Source organism: Mya arenaria, chromosome 11, assembly GCF_026914265.1.
Source record: "Mya arenaria isolate MELC-2E11 chromosome 11, ASM2691426v1".
NCBI classification, from domain to species: domain Eukaryota; kingdom Metazoa; phylum Mollusca; class Bivalvia; order Myida; family Myidae; genus Mya; species Mya arenaria.
The window spans coordinates 19,000,333-19,020,782 of NC_069132.1; the positions used below are offsets into that span (position 1 = coordinate 19,000,333).

Genomic DNA, 20,450 nt, shown 5'->3' on the forward strand with positions numbered 1-20,450 from the left:
AGCTAGCTGTTTTTAACATGGATGAAACTGAAACATTCTACGGCAATGATGAGATAGCCTGCCTTGCCGACAACTTTGGGCTGGACGCTGATGAGGTCACAGAAGAGTGGGATGACTTCAAAAATGCCATCTCATCAACATCGCCTGAAGTCATCAGAGGGCCACATAGACTCATCAAGGCCATGATGAAAATAAGACCACACAAGTTCCCAAACATAGAAAGACTGTGTGCAACAGCAGTAGTTGTGCCAGTAAGCACTGCAGAAGTAGAACGTGTGTTTTCAGAATTGGCAAGAACCAAGACAGACCTAAGGAATCGGTTGCAGGTTGACACAGTACACCAACTCCTGATGATAAATAGGAACGATAAATACTTGGCATTTGACAAATGTGTACGAAGATGGTACAAAATGAAAAACAGACGAATTTAGATTTAACCCCAAGACATGGAATTTCTTGAATAGCCTCGTTGATAAGTTTAGATTATTGTGAATTGGCTAAAATCATGCACATGAATTTTAACACCCAATAAAATGCTACTTGAGAGCTACTGGAGTCCAAATCTTATTTCATTTCTATTAAATTATGAGTTGAAGTTGTTGGAGTCAAGCTTGACAAAACTTTCAAAATTGACAAAATGAATTAGTTAGTTATGTTAAGGATATCCATGCTTAAACCATACTTAAGAAACAACACTTTAAGAGATTCGAGTATCAAATGTTCAGTTGACTGATTTTGTTTATTTTTTTATCTGCCTAGCCATATATATATGGCATATGCAATACTGCATTCATGCTAGTGCCATTTTAAGTCCCTGAATGCTGAAATCAGTTTTAAATGATGCCATGTTTTACTCAAGTTTGGTCTTTTTTATTTATGAAATAAGTTATCATTTATCTTTGCATTTCCTCTGTATTTGCACTGTGCTATTGTCCTGAAAAGATATAAAAACAAATGGTTGAAGAGCTTAATCAGTTTTTTTTTAAACTTATATGAACTGAAATGCTAGTTATTAGATTATGACTTTGACAATTTTTAGTTTTTATCAAAAAGAGATGTTTTGCTCTGTTGTTTTAATGTATATAATTGAGTGGTGGTTTAATTAAATATTTATCTTTAAAATATTGCAATATGCATGCCATAACTTATCAAATGTAGGCACACAGTTGTATTCTTGTTATTTGTATGAACTTGTCCCCCCTTGGTAATTGTTGTCTGGTTGCCTCATTGTAACAGTCTTGTTTGATCTCATTGATTTTTTTTTATTTTACTATTTATTATCATTTATGATAATTTTGTGTGTATTTCCTGTGACTACTGATTGTCTTCGTGCTATTACTACAGTCTTTTGGATAATATAAAAAATACAATAAAAACTGTTAACTTGCATCTCCTTGTTGTTGACTTACACATACTGCTAACTCTTTTAGGCATAAGGACACACTTAAAGTCACAGTTTGACAACAACCTAAGATGGACTTTAAGGTATATGGCTGTTTCACAATCAAATATTGCGCGCACTATTTTGCCCCTTTGAAGAAAGCACCCTGCCCCTTTTTGGGCCCACCCTGCCCTTTTCAATTTCTGGCTAAAACACTATATCACGTGATATTACCGAGGTAGGTGTATAGCTTAATTATGTCACTCATTTAGAATAAGCCTTTGTAGCGCAGTGAGTAAGACGCTGGACTACAATTTTGATGACGCGGGTTCGAACCCGGTTTCCAACAAAATGTTTTTTTTTTTACATTTTGGTACTTTTTAAAAAAAATATGATATCAAAGCGTAACACATTCTATTAGATAATTGTCCTGAGATTCGTTACCGAAAAAGACTTTTTTTGGTGCCAATCTGTGACACCAGTCCCTTTAAAGGTTAAATGTCAAAATGAGTACTGTTGATAGGACTGGTCTGGACTGACCTTATCTGGGCTGTATCTTTACCATGCATCGTAAGATTTTCAAAAAACTTGACATAAAGTATCATCATGCTGAGGCATAGCGTCGCAGGTTCCTCATATGGTTCAACTCCATGTTACACTGAATATAGCAATTGTATGGAAGAGCATTTTAATTAGTCTGTGTCAAAGGCTGTTTCAAGCTCAATCAATAATGGCGCTATTTGGCGTTGTTTTCTATTTTAATGCATTTTTATGTTTAACAGATTTAACTGTTATGATCAAAACAATATAAAAGCATATGATTTATGTACAGATAAAAAAAAATCGCCTTTATGCATGCTTTTTTCAATTAATAGCTACATGCCCACAAATTCCCCAGTGAAAAAAGCACCATGATATCACCAATATTTTTTATCTAGACACAATTTTTTTTCTTTCCTTTGATTATAGCAAATGAGAAAATCTTAATAATGCATCAAATAAAAACAAATAAAGTTTCATCAACCTATAATGAGCCCCTTTAATGCTTTGAAAAAAGATTCAGATAAGTTTCATATTGCCGTGCGTGTAAAGAATGGTCACACATGCTGTGATTTACAGTTCAAAATAATTTCTGTTTAGATGTTCCTGTATGTGCTATTACACTGTAATTTGCTAAACATAAAAGGGCATTGTATTGTTAACGAATTGTCAATGATCAAACTGTACAAATGATGGAGTACATAGGTGTATAACAAGCCGGCAAGAGCACTTGAGCGTTGAACAGGCACTTGAGGCTGTGATGTTCAGGAAGTTGTTCTAGCGAGATGGGCAGTAGCCGGTGTGTTCATAAGAGGACCTACTCGCCATGTTAACACCACTTTAACAAGCTGCTGATAGAAAACATTCAGTAACATATAGCTGAAGCAATTGTTACTGTTGTTTAAGACACAATCAATGCATACTATAATATGTACATAAGACTAATAGAATTTTTTACTTAAGCATTCCATACCAGTAAATAGATTTGATGGATGATATATGAGCCCCGTCGCGCGATTTTGGGCCTTCGGCCATATATTTGCTATTACAATGTTTTAAGGTTTTTGAATGAAATTATATTTCAGGAAGATATTCTGAAAATTTCATGATGATATCACTTAAATTGCGTAAGATACGTGCTTACAAGTAAGACCATGTATTGCGCATTTTGAATACTAAATTTGACGTCATTCAAATGACGTTGTTACGAAAGCACATTATTCAAATGACGTGCAAAATTACCCTATCAATATTACAACTAGCTTATGATTTAAATTATTTTCTTAACACAATATCTTTAAGGAACAGGAATTTAAGATGAAAATGATGAATAATTTTTGTATCTTTAATAGATTTGGCCGTTTAAACGCAGACTATTAATGCAGTCAAAATACGTTTGGACGAAGCCCATGGTTGCTATGGAAACATGAGTACCCCAACGGTCATAAATTGTCAAGAAAATGATGCTCCAATGTCACACCTTTAAAAGAAAGGAGTTTGGAAGGAATTTATGTACATAGCAAAAATCATTATTTTTGGCATCTTTTATTTATGATTACTTCATTTGTAATAATTATGTCCAAAGGCCCAAAATCGCGCGATGCGGCTCATATTCATGAAACACAATGGACCTTGGGGATTTGTTGGACAAAACTGTCTACCCCAGAGTTTGCAAATTTGGCAACTCCCCTGCTCTCAATGAGCTGGTGTATTCTCAAGAATCGCCATGGTTTCAGCTATCATCATGTCCTTGCAATCAATAATAGAATGGCTGGAGCACTCTTACTCCCAAATCTAAATCTTTTAGCACTCACCAATCATTTAATATTTTTGCGTTTTCAACTATTAAATACAGGGTTAGAATCTTGTTATCAGTAATTAATATTTTCCATAAATGAATTATTTTGTAAGTACACATGTAGTTAAAGGTTTATCTCTCAAATTTTATGTTTGTTATATACATGTGCATGTATTAATTTTGAATAAGAGTGTCACTTTAAAAAAGGAACTTTGTGATTAAAAGATAAAAGGCATTTGTTTGCTTACACTGTAAAGTCTCATCTGTCAGTTTAGATTATAATTGAATTTTAATATGAAGATAATTAATAAATGATAATTTCCAGCCTAAATTTTATTATATTACAGTGATTTTTTAGTGCAATTTACTGCCTTCTAAAGGCTGTTTCCCCTTGTGAAAAAAAGTCCATTTTCCCAAAAATATTATATATTTTTCCCAATTTGATAAATGCAGACTACATAAATGAATAAAAAAGCAATGAATTTCTTGAATTATAAACAAAATCTTGACAAGACTAACTCTTTCACAGCATAATATATGCATAAAAAAGTGAAAACATGTTATTGTATATTTGCCATTACATTAGCTATTTTGGCCTGATTTGTATTTTTCCCCAAAGTCATTTTTTTTCCCCAATTTGAAAGGCACAGGCAGTAAAAAATAATTCCCCCAAAAAATCACTTAAAAAAATGATCTGTTACGGTTGGTTTGTTGAATGTTGATCGGTCCTGGTAGACAATATGGTTTTATCATTAGTGACAGGTATCTCTATGTTATCAACATCAAGGTCCTAAGGACAATTAACAATGAACATTGTCCATCAAAAACTTTTATTGGACAAATTGAGGCTTCAAAGAACTACAAACTATTATGTCTTGACACCAATATACCCTTTCACATTATATTTCAGCTGTTGAATATTGAATTTTCATACGGCCTATATAACCCTTGATTAATTGTTGCCCTTTGGACACCATCCTCATGCACTCCATCATTTTTGAAATTGTATTGTAAAAGATTTATCTCCTGACAAATATGTGAGTAGCTAGTATACCATGTGCTTATTTGTGACCAGTTAAAGGTCATTTTAACCTTTACTTCTGCTAAAATGTCCTACAGTTCAGTGGTTTTAAATGAGATACTAGTAATATATTTATTAAAAGAATATTGATTAAATATTGTACTAGTTTCCAATTTTTGTAATATTAACTCAATGAACAGATTAGCAAACCACAGTTCCCAGAGTAAACCTAAACCCTCTTGTCTGGCATGGTGACAGTGCTTACCGGACAACAATGGTTTAATATGTTCTAATCATCATTATTTAATATTACCATTCATTAATTACCATTTCAGTACCCAGAGCATGGCTTCTACGGAATCGCGGACAAGATCATGCTATTCCGACATGAAAGTTCCGCTCCCAACATTCTCCAGATCGTCAACAACGCTAGCGATGTGATCGAGGGATGCCTTGTGGAAGTGGTCCTCTCTGGTAAGGCTTGTTAAGTCTCTTCCTGGTCAAGTGTCCACTTTTTCTTTAGGGATATGTTTAATTACTAAATACAGTAAAAGGGCGCCCTTGAGCATAGATTAAATTTTATTTGATGTTATTTGTTATTTTGATTATTTCATTTTATACTTTTACATGTACCTCTGAACTGACAGTCAAACACCAATAATTAACAAGATATTTTAAGTTTACTTTTTATAATTTCTTCTAGCTTGATCGTGACAAAAGATTAAAATATATATATAAGTTTTAGCATCCCCAAGCATCTGTTTCTTTGGAAGAAACTTCTCATGGAGACTTACTCATAGAACTATTGGTTCTCTCTTATTTCCAGCCCAGGCAACGATGGAGGAACTGCAGATACGGCCCCACCTATTGTTTGTCCACTCATACAAGTCACCACACTTCTGTGACTTCTGTGGGGAGATGCTGTTTGGGCTCGTAAAACAGGGCATCAAGTGTGAAGGTACGAAGGGTAGAGAGGCACTGTCAGTTCATGTTCTGTCCTTGTAAGGCACTGTATAGTTGTATACTGTACTTTGATGTAGAGAGGCACCATGAATTTCCTCAGAATTCTGATATTCCGAACACTTTCAATGAAATTTCATATTGATGTGTTAAACAGAGAAATTATAGCCAGTTTTAATACAGATTGTCATGGATGTCCATTTACATAAAAGTAGTGGCAAGAGTACCATAAAACTGTGATAATGTGAATTGCATGTAATAAATTGTTTGGTTTGTGACTTATACCCCTTTTTCTGCTTGATTGATTCAAGGTTGGATAAAAAATTAATGGCATAGCTCATCTGATATAAACTTTCTGCTCATTTGAATTTGATAGGCCTAAAAAAATATATGTTTGGTTTGGGTTACGCCACCCTACCTACGAAAAAGGCGCCGACCCTAACGCTTTTATAGTCAGTAGTTAAAAAAACAAACTTTAACAGCAATCTCCAATGATGACAATAACATTCTTAAATAAAGCCTAATAAAAAAAAAGGAAATAAAAAAAGCATACCTACCCCACCTGTTTTTGAAAAGGATGTAACCCTAACCAAACCATTGTGTTTGGCCATATCCATAAAATATATGCATCATTTTATATCATCATCATATGACTCTTTTAGCAAGGCTGAGATATTGTAATGGGTCACAATTTCCTTCAAATGACATCTCCGCCTTAACCACTGGGCAAAATTCAACCAAACTTCACAGGAATGTTTCTTGGTTGGTTCTCTTCCAGATTTCTTTAGATTCCACACAGATATGTGATTTCCATGGCAACCAAAAAGAAAAACATTAAAAATCTTCTCCTTAGAAACCACTCGCTTGATTTCAAAATAATTTCCCTGAAATGTTTTATAGGGATTTTACTATATATGGCTAAATGGAAAACTTTGTAAATATGTTTGTCAAACAACGGTCACATGATTATAAAATAATGTCACAGAAAATTCCCTTGTCTACCAAAGTCATTCAAGTGATGTTAGTTCGTTAAAAAACATATCCGCCTAGGAAGGGGCTAGTTTATATAGATATAAATTGAAGGAAAAACTATTCTTCCAAAATGGCAAGGCCTAGAGCTTAGTTATTTGGCATTGCCTAGTGGTTCCCGCAGTGTTCTGCCAAGGATTGAAAAAGATGGGGCCGAATGGCCCAGCAGTCATGAAAATTAGGGGCCATTTTCAAAAGTGAAGGGTCATGACCTTTGCCAGGGGAAAAATGAAAACTTGTAAATGAAAGTGTTTTATTTACCCATTATATACATTTTATTTACCCATTTATATACATGGTGTAACATCAGTCTTCCCGAAATGTGCCGGTCCGCCGGACATGTCCGGCAAATTTTGTAAAATTACGGTCCTGATGACCGACATATTTTGAGACGACTAAATAGCGAAAAGGTATTTGAAAGTGAACTGTCTATGAGAACTTCCGCTGATTATTTGCCTTTGCGGTAGTTAGTCGATCCCATACTGATATTGACGTCACATAACATCGCCAAAAGTCAGCCATTTCGGATTTCCGATATGCTATCATTATGTTGATTCCCGGGGAGAAACAAGTAAATACGATTCATCAGTAAAGGCATTTATTAAAACAGTTTTGAAAGGTTCTTGGTTTGCAACAAAGTACAATAAAAAAATTACTTTGTCTGCAGTCAAAATGGCGGCGGTTGGTGGAATTACCGGATGACCGAAAAACCAGAAAGCACCTTAATGGCGGCGGTGTTTAAAAAATATAATTGCGAGACCAAGTGTGTTTATTTTTACTAAACGACATGTCAATGTAGTGTTTATATGTTGTTGTTTTTTTTGTGAACTAAATCAGGAAAGCATTTAAAACAGTTGACATTCATTTTTTTTTACTCGTTATGTATACTATGACATATTTGTTCGGACAGGCAAATATTTTTTTGGACTGGCAAATACTTCCAAAGTGCCTGTCCGGTGGACAGGCAGAATTTTTACAATTTCGGGAAGACTGTAACATCCACATGACATCAGTATTCTCAAATATTGGACAGAACCATTTAACATTTAGAACAAAACTATAAACATGGCATTTCATAGATTGAGTTTGTTCATCAAACAACAACCAGAAAAAGTCAGAGAGCCATCTTTTCTGGAATGACCTTGTTTCACTTTTTTTTTTGTCGGATGGATTTGCAGACGTTTTAGCATTGCAGTTATCTACCGGCAATGTATTAGAATTTTCTGCTAATATGCAGTCACTTTCGCTTATTGAACCGTTTGGGGGAGTAATGTCTTTCGCGGTATTATTATTGCGGTCAAATATATTTGCTTTGTGTTTCTTCTAGGGATGGAAACCGGATACCAAATCGGTATCCGGATATTAATATCAAATATTCGAATACTATCCGGATACTCGTATCAAATTGTTTTCATAATAAGTAAATTTCCTATTTGACATAATTGTCCACTTAATTTATAATTCGTCATATGGCAATTTCACTTTTTCATTCATTCTTTCTCAGTCTTAATAATTTATAATGTTATAATCAAAGCTAAACAACTCATTTTACGTCATAAAACTCATGATGAATACCACATAAACACCTTGCGAATTTGATAGTCACTTCGGCCGAGGTGGTTGCTTGGTTACTGCCACGTGCTTTCGAGTTTGTTATTTATCAGCAGGTTTCATATTAAATGACGCTTTGATTATTTGATAGTCGGTTGTAATTTTATTTCATTACATTGTTTGATTTAATGCAATACCTACAATTTCTGCGGTGTTTTGTAATGAATGATATAAGTGCGGAAAAGATAAGGAGACATAAAGACAATCTGATTCTTCTTTATTTACATGCGTGTACTTTTTTTATTTATCAATAAACTAAACACGTTTACATATCGTAAGAAAAATATGAAATAAGTTTTTGATTGAAAAGTAAGAAGATAAACAAATTTGTTTTTGTATTTATTGTTCGGATAGCAATAATTTCTTCATGCATAATCATCAAAAATACGATTGGTCATTAATAGCTTTGATTGCACGACCCTTATTTGTGATTGGACGATCAATTTATACGGATTAATGATCAATCCGTTTAATATCAACTAGTGTCAATTAAGCACATCTGAGATCATAAAACAACACTTGTCATTGTATACAAGGTCATAGTTTACAGGGTGCTTACAGACACTGTTGATCACCTGAAATATTTCATCTGAAATGTTTTATAACAATTGCTATGTCTCTGCTAAGCTATTTCATTGAAATTTTAATTCTTAACGAATATTCGAATACCCCTTTTGGTATCCGAATACTTAGGTGATATCCGGATACTCAGATATTCGCTTCCATCCCTAGTTTCTTCGCTTCAGGAACCGTGAAGAAATCAAACATAGTTCGAGTTTCTTTTTCTCAGCCATGATGATGACATTGAAATTAGTAAAAATAGTATACTACCGTCGCGATTGGATAGTTACAAGTATACGGACCAATGAAAATCGTTGTTTTATCGAATGGACGCTGTGCTGTTAAACTTCTGAAAAAGAAATCGATTGAGTCAAAACGGCTCTTCGAAAATTCTATAAAGTCAAAACGGCTTTTCGAAAAACGGGCACGCCAATCGGACCATCTACAGGTATTTCATTGCGCCATCCCGATTTTTTCTGCGCCAATGGCGCAAGGGCGCGTCCTTGGCAGAACACTGGGTTCCCTATTGTTAAAATCATGCTCATGGGGCAATTTTGGCCATCCCTTGTGAGTCATTGTTTATGTATGGACCATACAAGGAAAATATTTAAGAATCTTTTTCTCAAAAACTGCAGTGCCCAGAGCTGAGGTATTTCCTTTTCAGATTTGTCTAGTGGGCTTTATCTACTTTTTCAATCATCTTTTGTCTTACTTTTATGACAGGCACATTTTTAATCTTAACCAGGTAGGGAAAACTACCAGGTTTTCACAAAGGGAAAACTATTTATTAGAATGACTTGCATCATTGTTCGGGCAGGCTGGTGTGAGAGAGGGATAAAGTCACCTTATGTATTGAATAACTTTAGCTAGGTTTGACATATAGTGACCAGACTTGGTATATAGGAAGAGTTCACGGAGACCTTTCATGGGATTGCATTTGAGGCCCCTAGGATCAAGGTCAAGGTCAAAGTTACTATTTATAGATAAATGGTTAGTGTTGAATAACTTAAGTAAGAGTCTACATATTGTGACCAAACTTAGTATATATAAGGATTTTTCCAAAGACCTTTCATGAGATTACGTTTTGGGCCCACAGAGTTATGGTCAAGGTCACTGTTGCTAAAAATGGAAAAATGGTTAGTACTGAATAACTTATGTAATGGTTGACATAGTGTGACCAAACTTGGTATATAGGACAAGATTATGGAGACCTTTCATTGGATTGCCTTTTGGACCCCTAGGGTCAAGGTCACTGTTACTAAAAAAAGATAACCAGTTGGTACTAAATAATTTCAGTTATATTTGACATACTATGACCAAACTTGATATGTAGGAAGAGTTTATGGAGGACTTCCATTTGATTGTGTTTTTGGCCGTAAGGATCAAGGTCTCTGTTACAAAAAATGGAAGAAAGCAGTTGCAACTGAATCTCTTCTGCCAATCATAAAAATCTAGTTTTGTCACATCCAGGTTCTTGTTTACTTTTTAATTTTTATTGCTTTTGACATGCACCTAACATCATTGTTTTCACTTCTAAGACAATGCGGCGTGGTCGAGCGCGCTGTCTTATGACAGCTCTTGTTGTGTTAGCAATCCTTGGCAATAGCTTGCTTCCGTAGTGCTCTCTTGGTGTACATAAAGTACAGATTCAGCTGTAAATTTTACTCAATCTTTTGATCAATCACAAAACAGTACAACTGACTGAAAATTAGCTATAAAACATGATACTTGTTGTAACAGTAGTGACTTCTCATTAGACTTGATCTAATACCTACATCATGTTATAGCCTTCAACAGTAATTAAAGCACAAATAGTTGTCACATGAACATTGTATGTATGTTAGTTGGCAATAACTATCTGCATGCCTATTTATCTCGTCAAACTGGTATATTGTATTGATGTAACATATAGGTTTATAAGCATCAATTTAAGTTAACTTCGAAATGAGTCAACAATGACCGTATAATTACCATAAATGTTGGTATAGTATGTGTCTTGATTGAACTGCATAAAAAACAGTTTCCATTGACTTTGATTGTCAAGCCAAGTAATATCTAGTCACATGATATTGCTTATTTAAGGCCTATGCTTGAAATCGTTTTTTGCTCAACTATTTGAAGAATAAGGAGAGCTATTCTACCCACCCTAACGTCGACGTCACACCTTGGTTAAGGTTTTGCTTGTAAGCGCCTTCATCACATTATCTCAGCAAATACATTGAAATTATCCAAACTACCTATTAAATTAATGAAGTGAGATAACACTTTTTGAAAATTATGCAAACTATGGGCCTTTATTATTGAACTTAAAAATTCTGGTTAAGGTTTTGCATGAAAGCACACATAATTTAATTTCTCAGCAACTTCTTGATGTATTACATCATGTTTATTTAAAAAAAAGAGAGAAAAAAAGTTGGATTCAAGCTGTTGTGTAAAGAGGCATCATGTTTGATGATGTGTATGATATATTATATAGGTTGTGGCCTGAATTTCCACAAGCGGTGTGCCTTCAAGATCCCAAACAACTGTTCGTACGACCGTACGCGACGTACGTCCACCAGCAGTTTGAGCAGTATAAGCAGTATCTCGTACACGCTGAAGGAGAAAGGCGAGCCCTCCACACCCACAGAGGTATGGTCTATGAAATGTGAACTATAACAGGTTTATATGTGTGACTGTGTAAGCCCTAACCCTCCACTGGTCAAAATTTAACCCGTCCTGGCCAGTATATTGTAACAGCTGTCACTGTGTAATGTGAACTACTACAGGGTTATATGTGTGTAACCATACACCTTCCACTACCCGAGATTTACCTCCTCCTAACTGGAAAATCTGTACGGTGGTACATACATCATGTTTAAAACTAATTCAGCAATAGTCTTAATCAAATTCTGTATTCTGTTTAAGGGACTGATTTATTAAATATACATTTTATTTAATATGAAAATCTAAATTCAGTTTTAACGATATAAAATCCCTTTAAGACTGGTTGAAGGTCAGATTGTCATGCTTGCTTAAAATTTCCCAGAGGGGATTAAAACTTGAGGATGACTAAACCCTAATTTGAATGCTACATAATCTATAATTTGAATGCTACATAATCTATAAAAAAAAAAACTTGCAAAATTCTGATTCTGAGAATGAATGGGAGAAATTCAGAAAATGTGATGTAGCTTTTTGCCCACTCCATGCCCGCTCTCAGCCGTTATGTGTGTTCTATGTTCTGTTGTATTCTTAGTGTTTTGCTGAGTGAAGACTTGCTTGTATGACACTGTCTCTTATGAACTGTCGTGGAATCTATCATTTCTATGTCTGTCATCGTCCGTGTTTCTCATTTATAGTGTGATTGTCTTTATATTGTATTTACAAGAAGGCAGTGTGAGAGGTTATGTTAAAAAAGATCACTTAAAGTCTTGGAAAAAAACTCATGTCCACAAATATCCCAAGTGTCTGTTATAAACCTTGCAGAATGTGATAATAACATTTGAATAATACCATTATCCAAATAATTACATTTAAACTGGAAACAGTTACCAGTATTTCTGCAAACCTCTTGAGAGTTATTCCAAAGATTGATTATGTTTTGTTCGTAAGATTTGATTCTAGTGTAATGTAATGTAATCTGCTGACTTTAAGACTTTCTGTGAGTCACTCTAAAACTATTTCCAAGGCAACAAAATATCAATAAAAAGTCAATTTGCAAAATGTCATCTTGCACAAACTTTTGTGTTTTGTGTAGGTGTGGATAAAATGTACCCGCAGGGAGTCATGGTGAATGAATTCCTAGAACTCTTTTCCTGCTCATTTCCTCTCTACATGTCCATGATATAATTTATTTACCGTAAATGGTCCATTATTTGCACTTACAGTAGTTTCAATCTAGGATGGTTTGCAGTCAAATTATAACATTAATATTGCTACAGCATTTTCAATATATGTTTAATGCTCAGATAATTCTTTTGACACTCTTCCAGAACTCAATCAGAGTAATCTGAATAAAAAATTAGAAAATCATCTTTTTCATTCCTCTATATTCATTAGTAAAGATGCAGTTCCTTGCTCTATCAGAAAATACAATATCACTGTGTGGGAGTAAATGAAATTGATAGATGTCGCTGAAGCTCAAATTAAATAAGGATATCTCCAATCTCTGGAGGTGGTCCTTAAATTAGTTTTGTTTTTGCATGCTTGCTTACTGCAGATAAAGATGGGGAAATAGGATTAATCAGTTCTAATTACTTGCCCAAAATTTGATATCTTTTATCCAAATACGTAGTTAGTTTGTTTGTGAATTGACGAAGAAAATTGGTAGAGAACCATGGTGATGGAAGAAATATTGAGATGTTTCCAAGCTTTTATTGCCAAGTCTTGATAAGGGAGCTTTATTTGATCTAATTATGAATTGTTTTCTGCCATCTTTGACCTTTTCTTCCTGAAGACTAGGTATGAATAGGCAATATACGTTTACTGATGATTTCACCAATACTCTTCAGGGATTAACCTAAGCCGGTGTGGAATCAGTTTGATTTTTTCTTTGGAGATGTCCTACTGCTTGATATCTGTCATTGGAAATGTCACCAGAAGATCAGATTCATCTGTTCTGCCCTTGTTTATTAAAAATTTTAATTGTTTAACAGAAGTATCTTCTGAATTAAAGTGTGAATTGCCGTGGATGACCCCTATCTCTTCCCCACCAATAGTTTATGATGTCAAGGCTTTCTCTTGGCTACAGGGGAATAGGGCTTGGGCAAACAAAAAGAGAAACTTTGCCAGCAAAAGAGAATTTCAAAAAATGTTAAAAATACTTTTTTAGCCAGATTTTTTAACGAAAAATTACAGGTTAAAGAATGGTGGAAACCATGCAGTTGGGCAGAGAGGCGGATGTCGTTAACAAATCTGAGAGAAAGTTTTAATTCTGTGTCATAAATTCAAAAGTTTGTATCCAATTGTTATGAAAACTGGTGGTCAGAATACTTGTCTGCATGTTGTCTTGAACACTGTTCTGGGACTTTATTCATAAAGCACATAAGAGAAAATTCTTGACTTGGTAACTTGGTGAAAAAAATGCTTTTTTTTAAGCTTAATTTAAAGAAAATTACAAAGGTTTTTCACTCAAAATATAAAATATAAGAATAGTTAAGAAAAAGGTCTTAATAATAAAGGGATATGAGGTTTTTTTTATGAAAGTAAAGGGTTTTTAAAATATTCGAAATGAAATCAGTTAAAGATGCTTTATTAATACGACCGGTCACCCGTAGGCAAGTTCTGTAGTCCATAATGAGGTTAGTCTTGTTATTAGATTCCATATATGCCTTTTGGCTAGATTTCCTAATAACGGAATCACCTTGCTTGGTAATGATAGCAAATCTGTTTTTGTTGTGGTAAAATATGTCTGATAATTATGCCCCCCTTCAGTTGGTCGGTAGTATGGTCGGTCTGTCAGTAGACCAAAGCTTGTATGAGTTGTAACTCAACAATTCCTTGACGTATGGTCATCAAACTTTACATGAAGGTTGGGCCTGACCAGTAGATGACCCCTTTGGTTTGAGGGGTCATCAGTTTAAAGGTCAAGGTCACAGTGACCTTTAATTTAAAAGGTTGTCAAAGCTTGTCTGAGTGATAACTCAACAATGCCTAGACCTATGGTCATCAAACTTGACATGAGGGTTGGGCCTGACCAGTAGATGCCCCTTTTGATTTAAGGGAGGCATCAGGCCAAAGGTCAAAGTCACAGTGACCATTGATCCAAAAAGGTTAACAAAGCCTCTGAATGATATCTCAACAATGCCTGGACCTATGATAATCAATCTTGACAAAGAGGCTGGGCATGACCAGTTGATGACCAATTTTGATTTTAGGAGTCAAAGGTCAAGGTCACAGTGACATGAAATGCCAAAAATGGTTGTTCAAGTGATAACGCGACAATGCCTCCACCTATGGCTCTCAAACTTCACTTGGGGGTTGGGCCTTACCCTAACCCTTTCGATTTTAGGGGTCATGGAGTCAAAGGGCTAGGTCACAGTGACCTTTAATGCAAAACGCTTGTCTGTATGATAACTCGACTATGCCTGCACCCATGGCCCTCAAACTTGACATTTAGGTTGGGGTGACCAGTTGATTTTGAGGTCAGAGGTCAAGGTCATAAGAGGGGCATAATGTTTGACAAACATTTCTTGTTTGATTTACTATATAATGGTATTATTAAATGAAGACCGGGGTACTATGAAATAATATATGCAGACACTTGACTAAAGTTGTTTGTGATAAACCTTTATGGTTACCTAATTTAGTAAATCACATCAATGTTGAAAATAACCATACAGATTGAGACATATAGGATGGCTTGAATTTGAAAATACATATATAAGGTTGAATGACATGTACATGAACACTATGTTTGAGTCATTAGTCTAGGAGAACAGCTCGGTTGAGATGTTAATGACAAATGGAGAGACTTGGGACCAGTAAACACTTTCAGCATGAAATAATTGTAAGATGATCTACGTTTGAACAAAACCCATTTGACACTGAAGATTAATGAAAGGAAAGTGCCCAGAGAACAATGTTTCTGCATCAGGATTATGAGAAATTGGTTGTGCTAATGTTCATCGTTCAGTAAAGCAGCTAGTCTAAACATGTTTTCAGCAATGGGAGCTGTAACTAATTCAAGAAAACGCTAGTATAGTTATACTTCTGTCCTGGTAGTTTATTTATAAACATGCCTAGGTAGTAAGTTATACACATGTCCTGTATACTGTAGGTGTAGGCATTTTTTTATGTTGCTGAAGTTGGATGATGTATTTCATGCACATATAAGGCTTTTTTCCCTTGTGAATAGTGGACATGCACAATGAGGGTTTGGTCCCTTGTGAATAGTGGACATGCACATTGACAGGTTGGTCTCTTGTGACTAGTGGACCGTGCACATCGATGGGTTGGTCCCTTGTGAACAGTGGACATGCACAATGATGGGTTGGTCCCTTGTGAACAGTGGACATGCACAATGATGGGTTGGTCCCTTGTGAATAGTGGACATGCACATTGACTGGTTGGTCTCTTGTGAATAGTGGACCGTGCACATCGACAGGTTGGTCCCTTGTGAATAGTGGACCGTGCACATCGATGGGTTGGTCCCTTGTGAACAGTGGACATGCACAATGATGGGTTGGTCCCTTGTGAATAGTGGACATGCACATTGACTGGTTGGTCTCTTGTGAATAGTGGACCGTGCACATCGACGGGTTGGTCCCTTGTGAACAGTGGACATGCACAATGACGGTTTGGTCCCTTGTGAACAGTGGACATGCACAGTGACGGTTTGGTCCTTTGTGAACAGTGGACATGCACATTGACAGGTTGGTCCCTTGTGAACAGTGGACATGCGCATTGACGGGTTGGTCCCTTGTGAACAGTGGACCGTGCACATTGACGGGTTGGTCCCTTGTGAACAGTGGACCATGCACATTGACAGTTTGGTCCCCTGTAAACAGTAGACATGCACATTGACGGTCCCTTGTGAACAGTGAACATGCCCATTGACGGTTTGGTCCCTTGGAAACAGTGAACATGCGCATTGACGGTTTGGTCCCTTGGAAACAGTGAACATGCGCATTGACGGTTTGGTCCCTTGGGAACAGTGAACATGCGCATTGAAGGTTTGGTCCCTTGGGAACAGTGAACATGCGCATTGATGGTTTGGTCCCTTGTGAACAGTGAACATGTACATTGACAGTTTGGTCCCTTGGGAACAGTGAACATGCACATTACCGGTTTTGTCCCTTGGGAACAGTGAATATGCACATTAACGGTTTGGTCCCTAGGAAACAGTGGACGGTAAACATTGACGGTTTGGTCCCTTGTGAACAGTGGACCGTGCACATTGAGGGATTGGTCCCTTGTGTACAGTTGACCGTGCATATTTTCTGTTTGGTCCCTTGTGTACAATGGACATAAACATTGACTATTTCATCCCTTGTGAACAGAAGACAGTTAGGTCTGTTGTGAAAAGTTGACCATACATATTAATGGTTTGGTTCCTATGAACAGTGGATGGTGGAGATTGACAATTTGGTCTCTTGTGAACAGTGGACAATGCACATTGACCTTTTGGTCCCTTGTGGACAGTGGATGGTGGAGATTGACAATTTGGTCCCTTGTGAACAGTGGACCATGCACATTGACCTTTTGGTCCCTTGTGAACAGTGGATGGTGGAGATTGACAATTTGGTCTCTTGTGAACAGTGGACCATGCACATTGACCTTTTGGTCCCTTGTGAACAGTGGATGGTGGAGATTGACAATTTGGTCCCTTGTGAGCAGTGGACCATGCACATTGACCTTTTGGTCCCTTGTAAACAGTGGATGGGGCACATTGACCTTTTGGTCCCTTGTGAACAGTGAACCATGCACATTGACCTTTTGGTCCCTTGTGGACAGTGGATGGGGCACATTGACCTTTTGGTCCCTTGTGGACAGTGGACCATGCACATTGACCTTTTGGTCCCTTGTGGACAGTGGATGGGGCACATTGACCTTTTGGTCCCTTGTGAACAGTGGACCAGAACATTGACAAAAGTGAAAAGTGGATTTCCTTATTGACAACTTTGTCTTTTGTGAACAGGTGACCATGCATATTGATAATATGGCTTCTTGTGAATAGTGGATCTCAGTTTTGCTTTTTATTTTTATATGATAGAAGAATTGTTAAAGTTTAGCACCCGAAATCCAGCTTATGTATGTATATGTTAACTTTGTGTTGTTGTTATTTATTTGTTTGTTTGTGTGTTTGTATCTTATTTTTTGTTAGACTTTTGATGTTTGAGCCAATTGAATAAATTGCATATTAGGTTTAAGATGTATAAGAAATTTCCATATTAAAAGTTTAGACTTTAGTAAGTCTTAATTTAAACATAAGTAATTTCAAGTTACACAAGTAGAGAAATCATTCATGCCATTCATGACTTTACCTCTCGTAGATCCTTTTTAAATAAAAAAAGGAAATTGAATAACAGAACTACCGGTAGTTTAAAAAAGCCCAGCTATTTTTATTGTTGTTGTTCTTGATATGTGCCGTGCAAGTTATGCAATAAAAGATGTATAAGCATTCTGTCTTTGGTATATCATCAGAAATATTCTTCTGTCTCTTGTCTATCTATCAACTGCTTCCAAGATGGAGATGTCACTACATATGAATGTTTGCTTATGGTTTCGGTGGATGGTGTTGTTGTTGTTGCTTATTCAGTTGTTGTTGTTGTTGTTATAGAGCTGCCCGTTGCAATCACCACCACCCCTCTCTCCGGGTCCCCGGAGCCCGCGACACCTTGGTCGTCCTATCAGCCTCGGGCCGGCAGACTCCAACCCCCGCCGAGATTCTCGCACCAAGTACAGCGTGAGTATTCTCTGCAGTTATTTTCCCATGTGCTGTATTGTCTAGTGACCTTCCTGAGTAGATGGTCAGAGACTGGAGTCATCATATGCGAATGGTCTACATATGTACTTTATAATGTTTTATGTTATTAAACATACTAAAGGTGAGTAGATAGGATTTTCCTTCCAGATGCTGTTATTTACTGACAAAAAATATCAACTCCAGCTAAATTAGTGAAAGTCAAAGGGTGTCTGGTTAGAAAGTCAAATAACATTAAGTCAAGTGTTTGAAATAAAAATATAAAACGTAAAAATACATTATTTTACAGACTTTAAATGCTAAGGTCCCCAGTAATCTACCGGGTTACCTAAATAAGGGGAAGTTATCAAGACTTATAAAGACCGCAGTTTAATATTTTCAAGGATATAATGGCTTTTCATTTCTCTGTAAATCACACCCACTCTGTAATCTCTTGTTTCACTATGTTGTCAGCAGTATTGTCACCCTGTTTAACCACTGACATGGGATTGTATGATATGTTTGCCATATTCATTTCATAAATGTAAAAAATAAACCTTTGCGAACTAGTTTTTTGTTTTCTTTAAAAAAGGAATATTGGCGGTCATGGCATCACAGAAGTACAAAAATATCACATTTGTCATAATAGAGACACAAATGTGCTACAAATGACCGAATATATATTTCAAGTTCCATTACTCAGGCTGAAGATGTTATTGAGGTTATGTTAACATGTTGTTTTCTGCAAACTACTGATACAGTCAAGGTCACACTATGATCAAAGGTCAGTTTAAAACTCACAAACAGTTAAGAACTACTTAAACTGAATATTAAATTTGCCATATTGTTCTGTTGGCACTAGAGAGAAAATGAAAAATAATTATATGGAAATCATTTGGGAAAACAACCTGTTTGGTTTCAAATTGAATCTATAGCAGGAAACGTGTGCCTGCCATCCTTGTCCCAAGCCTTTAACATCTTGTTTACATGATTTCAAAGTCAGGAGCAACAACTGTGAAAATTAGGTATCAAATTGAATGAAAAAGCAAAAACAGAGACAGGAATGTTGTTATTGAAACTCACTCCATGAATAACATTGCGAGGAATATCATTGTTCCATTGTAGACACTGACAGTCCCTGGCCAGCCAATCCTAGAGGCAAGGAGTAGCAGGTCAAAGTCCTGGAGCGGTCGACCACTATGGCTGGAACGGGAGATCGCAAGCCGCATCAAGGTTCCACACACGTTCATTGTGCACAACTACACGCGCCCCACTGTCTGTATGTGGTGCCGTAAACTTCTCAAGGGGCTCTTCAGGCAGGGGGTCCAGTGTAAAGGTGGGTGAATGGATGGGGAAATTTACCATTCAAAATGGTATTGAGAATATTTGGAAATATTATAAAATATTTGATATTATAAAGCATAACAGCTTTGCTACAAAACACAAGCATGCATAATTTGTCATGGGTTCATTTGCAAGGAACACTGAGAGACTTAGAACTTGCATTATTTGGTAAATACATGTGGAGAAATATACATTTTTCTACTCCGCTAACATGTTTATGATGTAAAATTACAGGCTAACATGTTTATGATGTAAAATTACAGGCTACAATCCTTTATACACATGTTTGATAGACCACAGATAAGGTCAGGCAGGTTTTAACCTTTACGCACGTGATTTCAGACTGCAAGTTCAACTGCCACAAGAAATGCATGCCTCACGTACCCAAGGACTGTGCCGGCGAATTGTCTGTTGGTGAGAGTAAGTGGGAACAGTTCATAAACTTGTATTTGTAGTGTATGTCCACTTCTAGTGGTATCAATACGTTTTGAAAAAGTTTGATAAAATGTTTCATTGATAATTATATGATTTTAACAATCACATTGTCCTGGTTTGTAAATGATATTCAATAATAGAGAAATGCATTACAAATTGATCTTAGGTCTAAAGTTGAGAGATTGAGTTTATCTATTATTGAGCACATATATTTTGAAACATTGATATATTGAATGGGCACATTTCAGACAACTACGAGGGAGTGAGCGACCAGGTGGAAGTTGAGAGTAACAACGGCACGGAGGTGACAGACATTACCGAGGATGACACGCTCCTGGATAACGACATTGACAATGATGACCAGGATAGAAAACCACCTCTCAGG

The 20,450-nt window shown here is 36.2% G+C and overlaps 1 protein-coding gene across 2 annotated transcripts in view; it reads left to right on the forward strand.

Annotated features, from left to right (window-relative positions):
* The window catches only part of LOC128207725 (serine/threonine-protein kinase D1-like), a 48,681-nt gene that overhangs the window by 10,668 nt on the left and 17,563 nt on the right, over positions 1-20,450 (forward strand). For both annotated transcript variants that reach the window (XM_052910834.1, XM_052910835.1), the window contains exons 2-8: positions 5,076-5,214; positions 5,567-5,698; positions 11,378-11,532; positions 18,164-18,289; positions 19,412-19,622; positions 19,973-20,050; positions 20,314-20,449. In XM_052910834.1, the coding sequence (XP_052766794.1) occupies positions 5,076-5,214; positions 5,567-5,698; positions 11,378-11,532; positions 18,164-18,289; positions 19,412-19,622; positions 19,973-20,050; positions 20,314-20,449 (977 nt within the window). The remainder of the gene's footprint in view (positions 1-5,075; positions 5,215-5,566; positions 5,699-11,377; positions 11,533-18,163; positions 18,290-19,411; positions 19,623-19,972; positions 20,051-20,313; position 20,450) is intronic.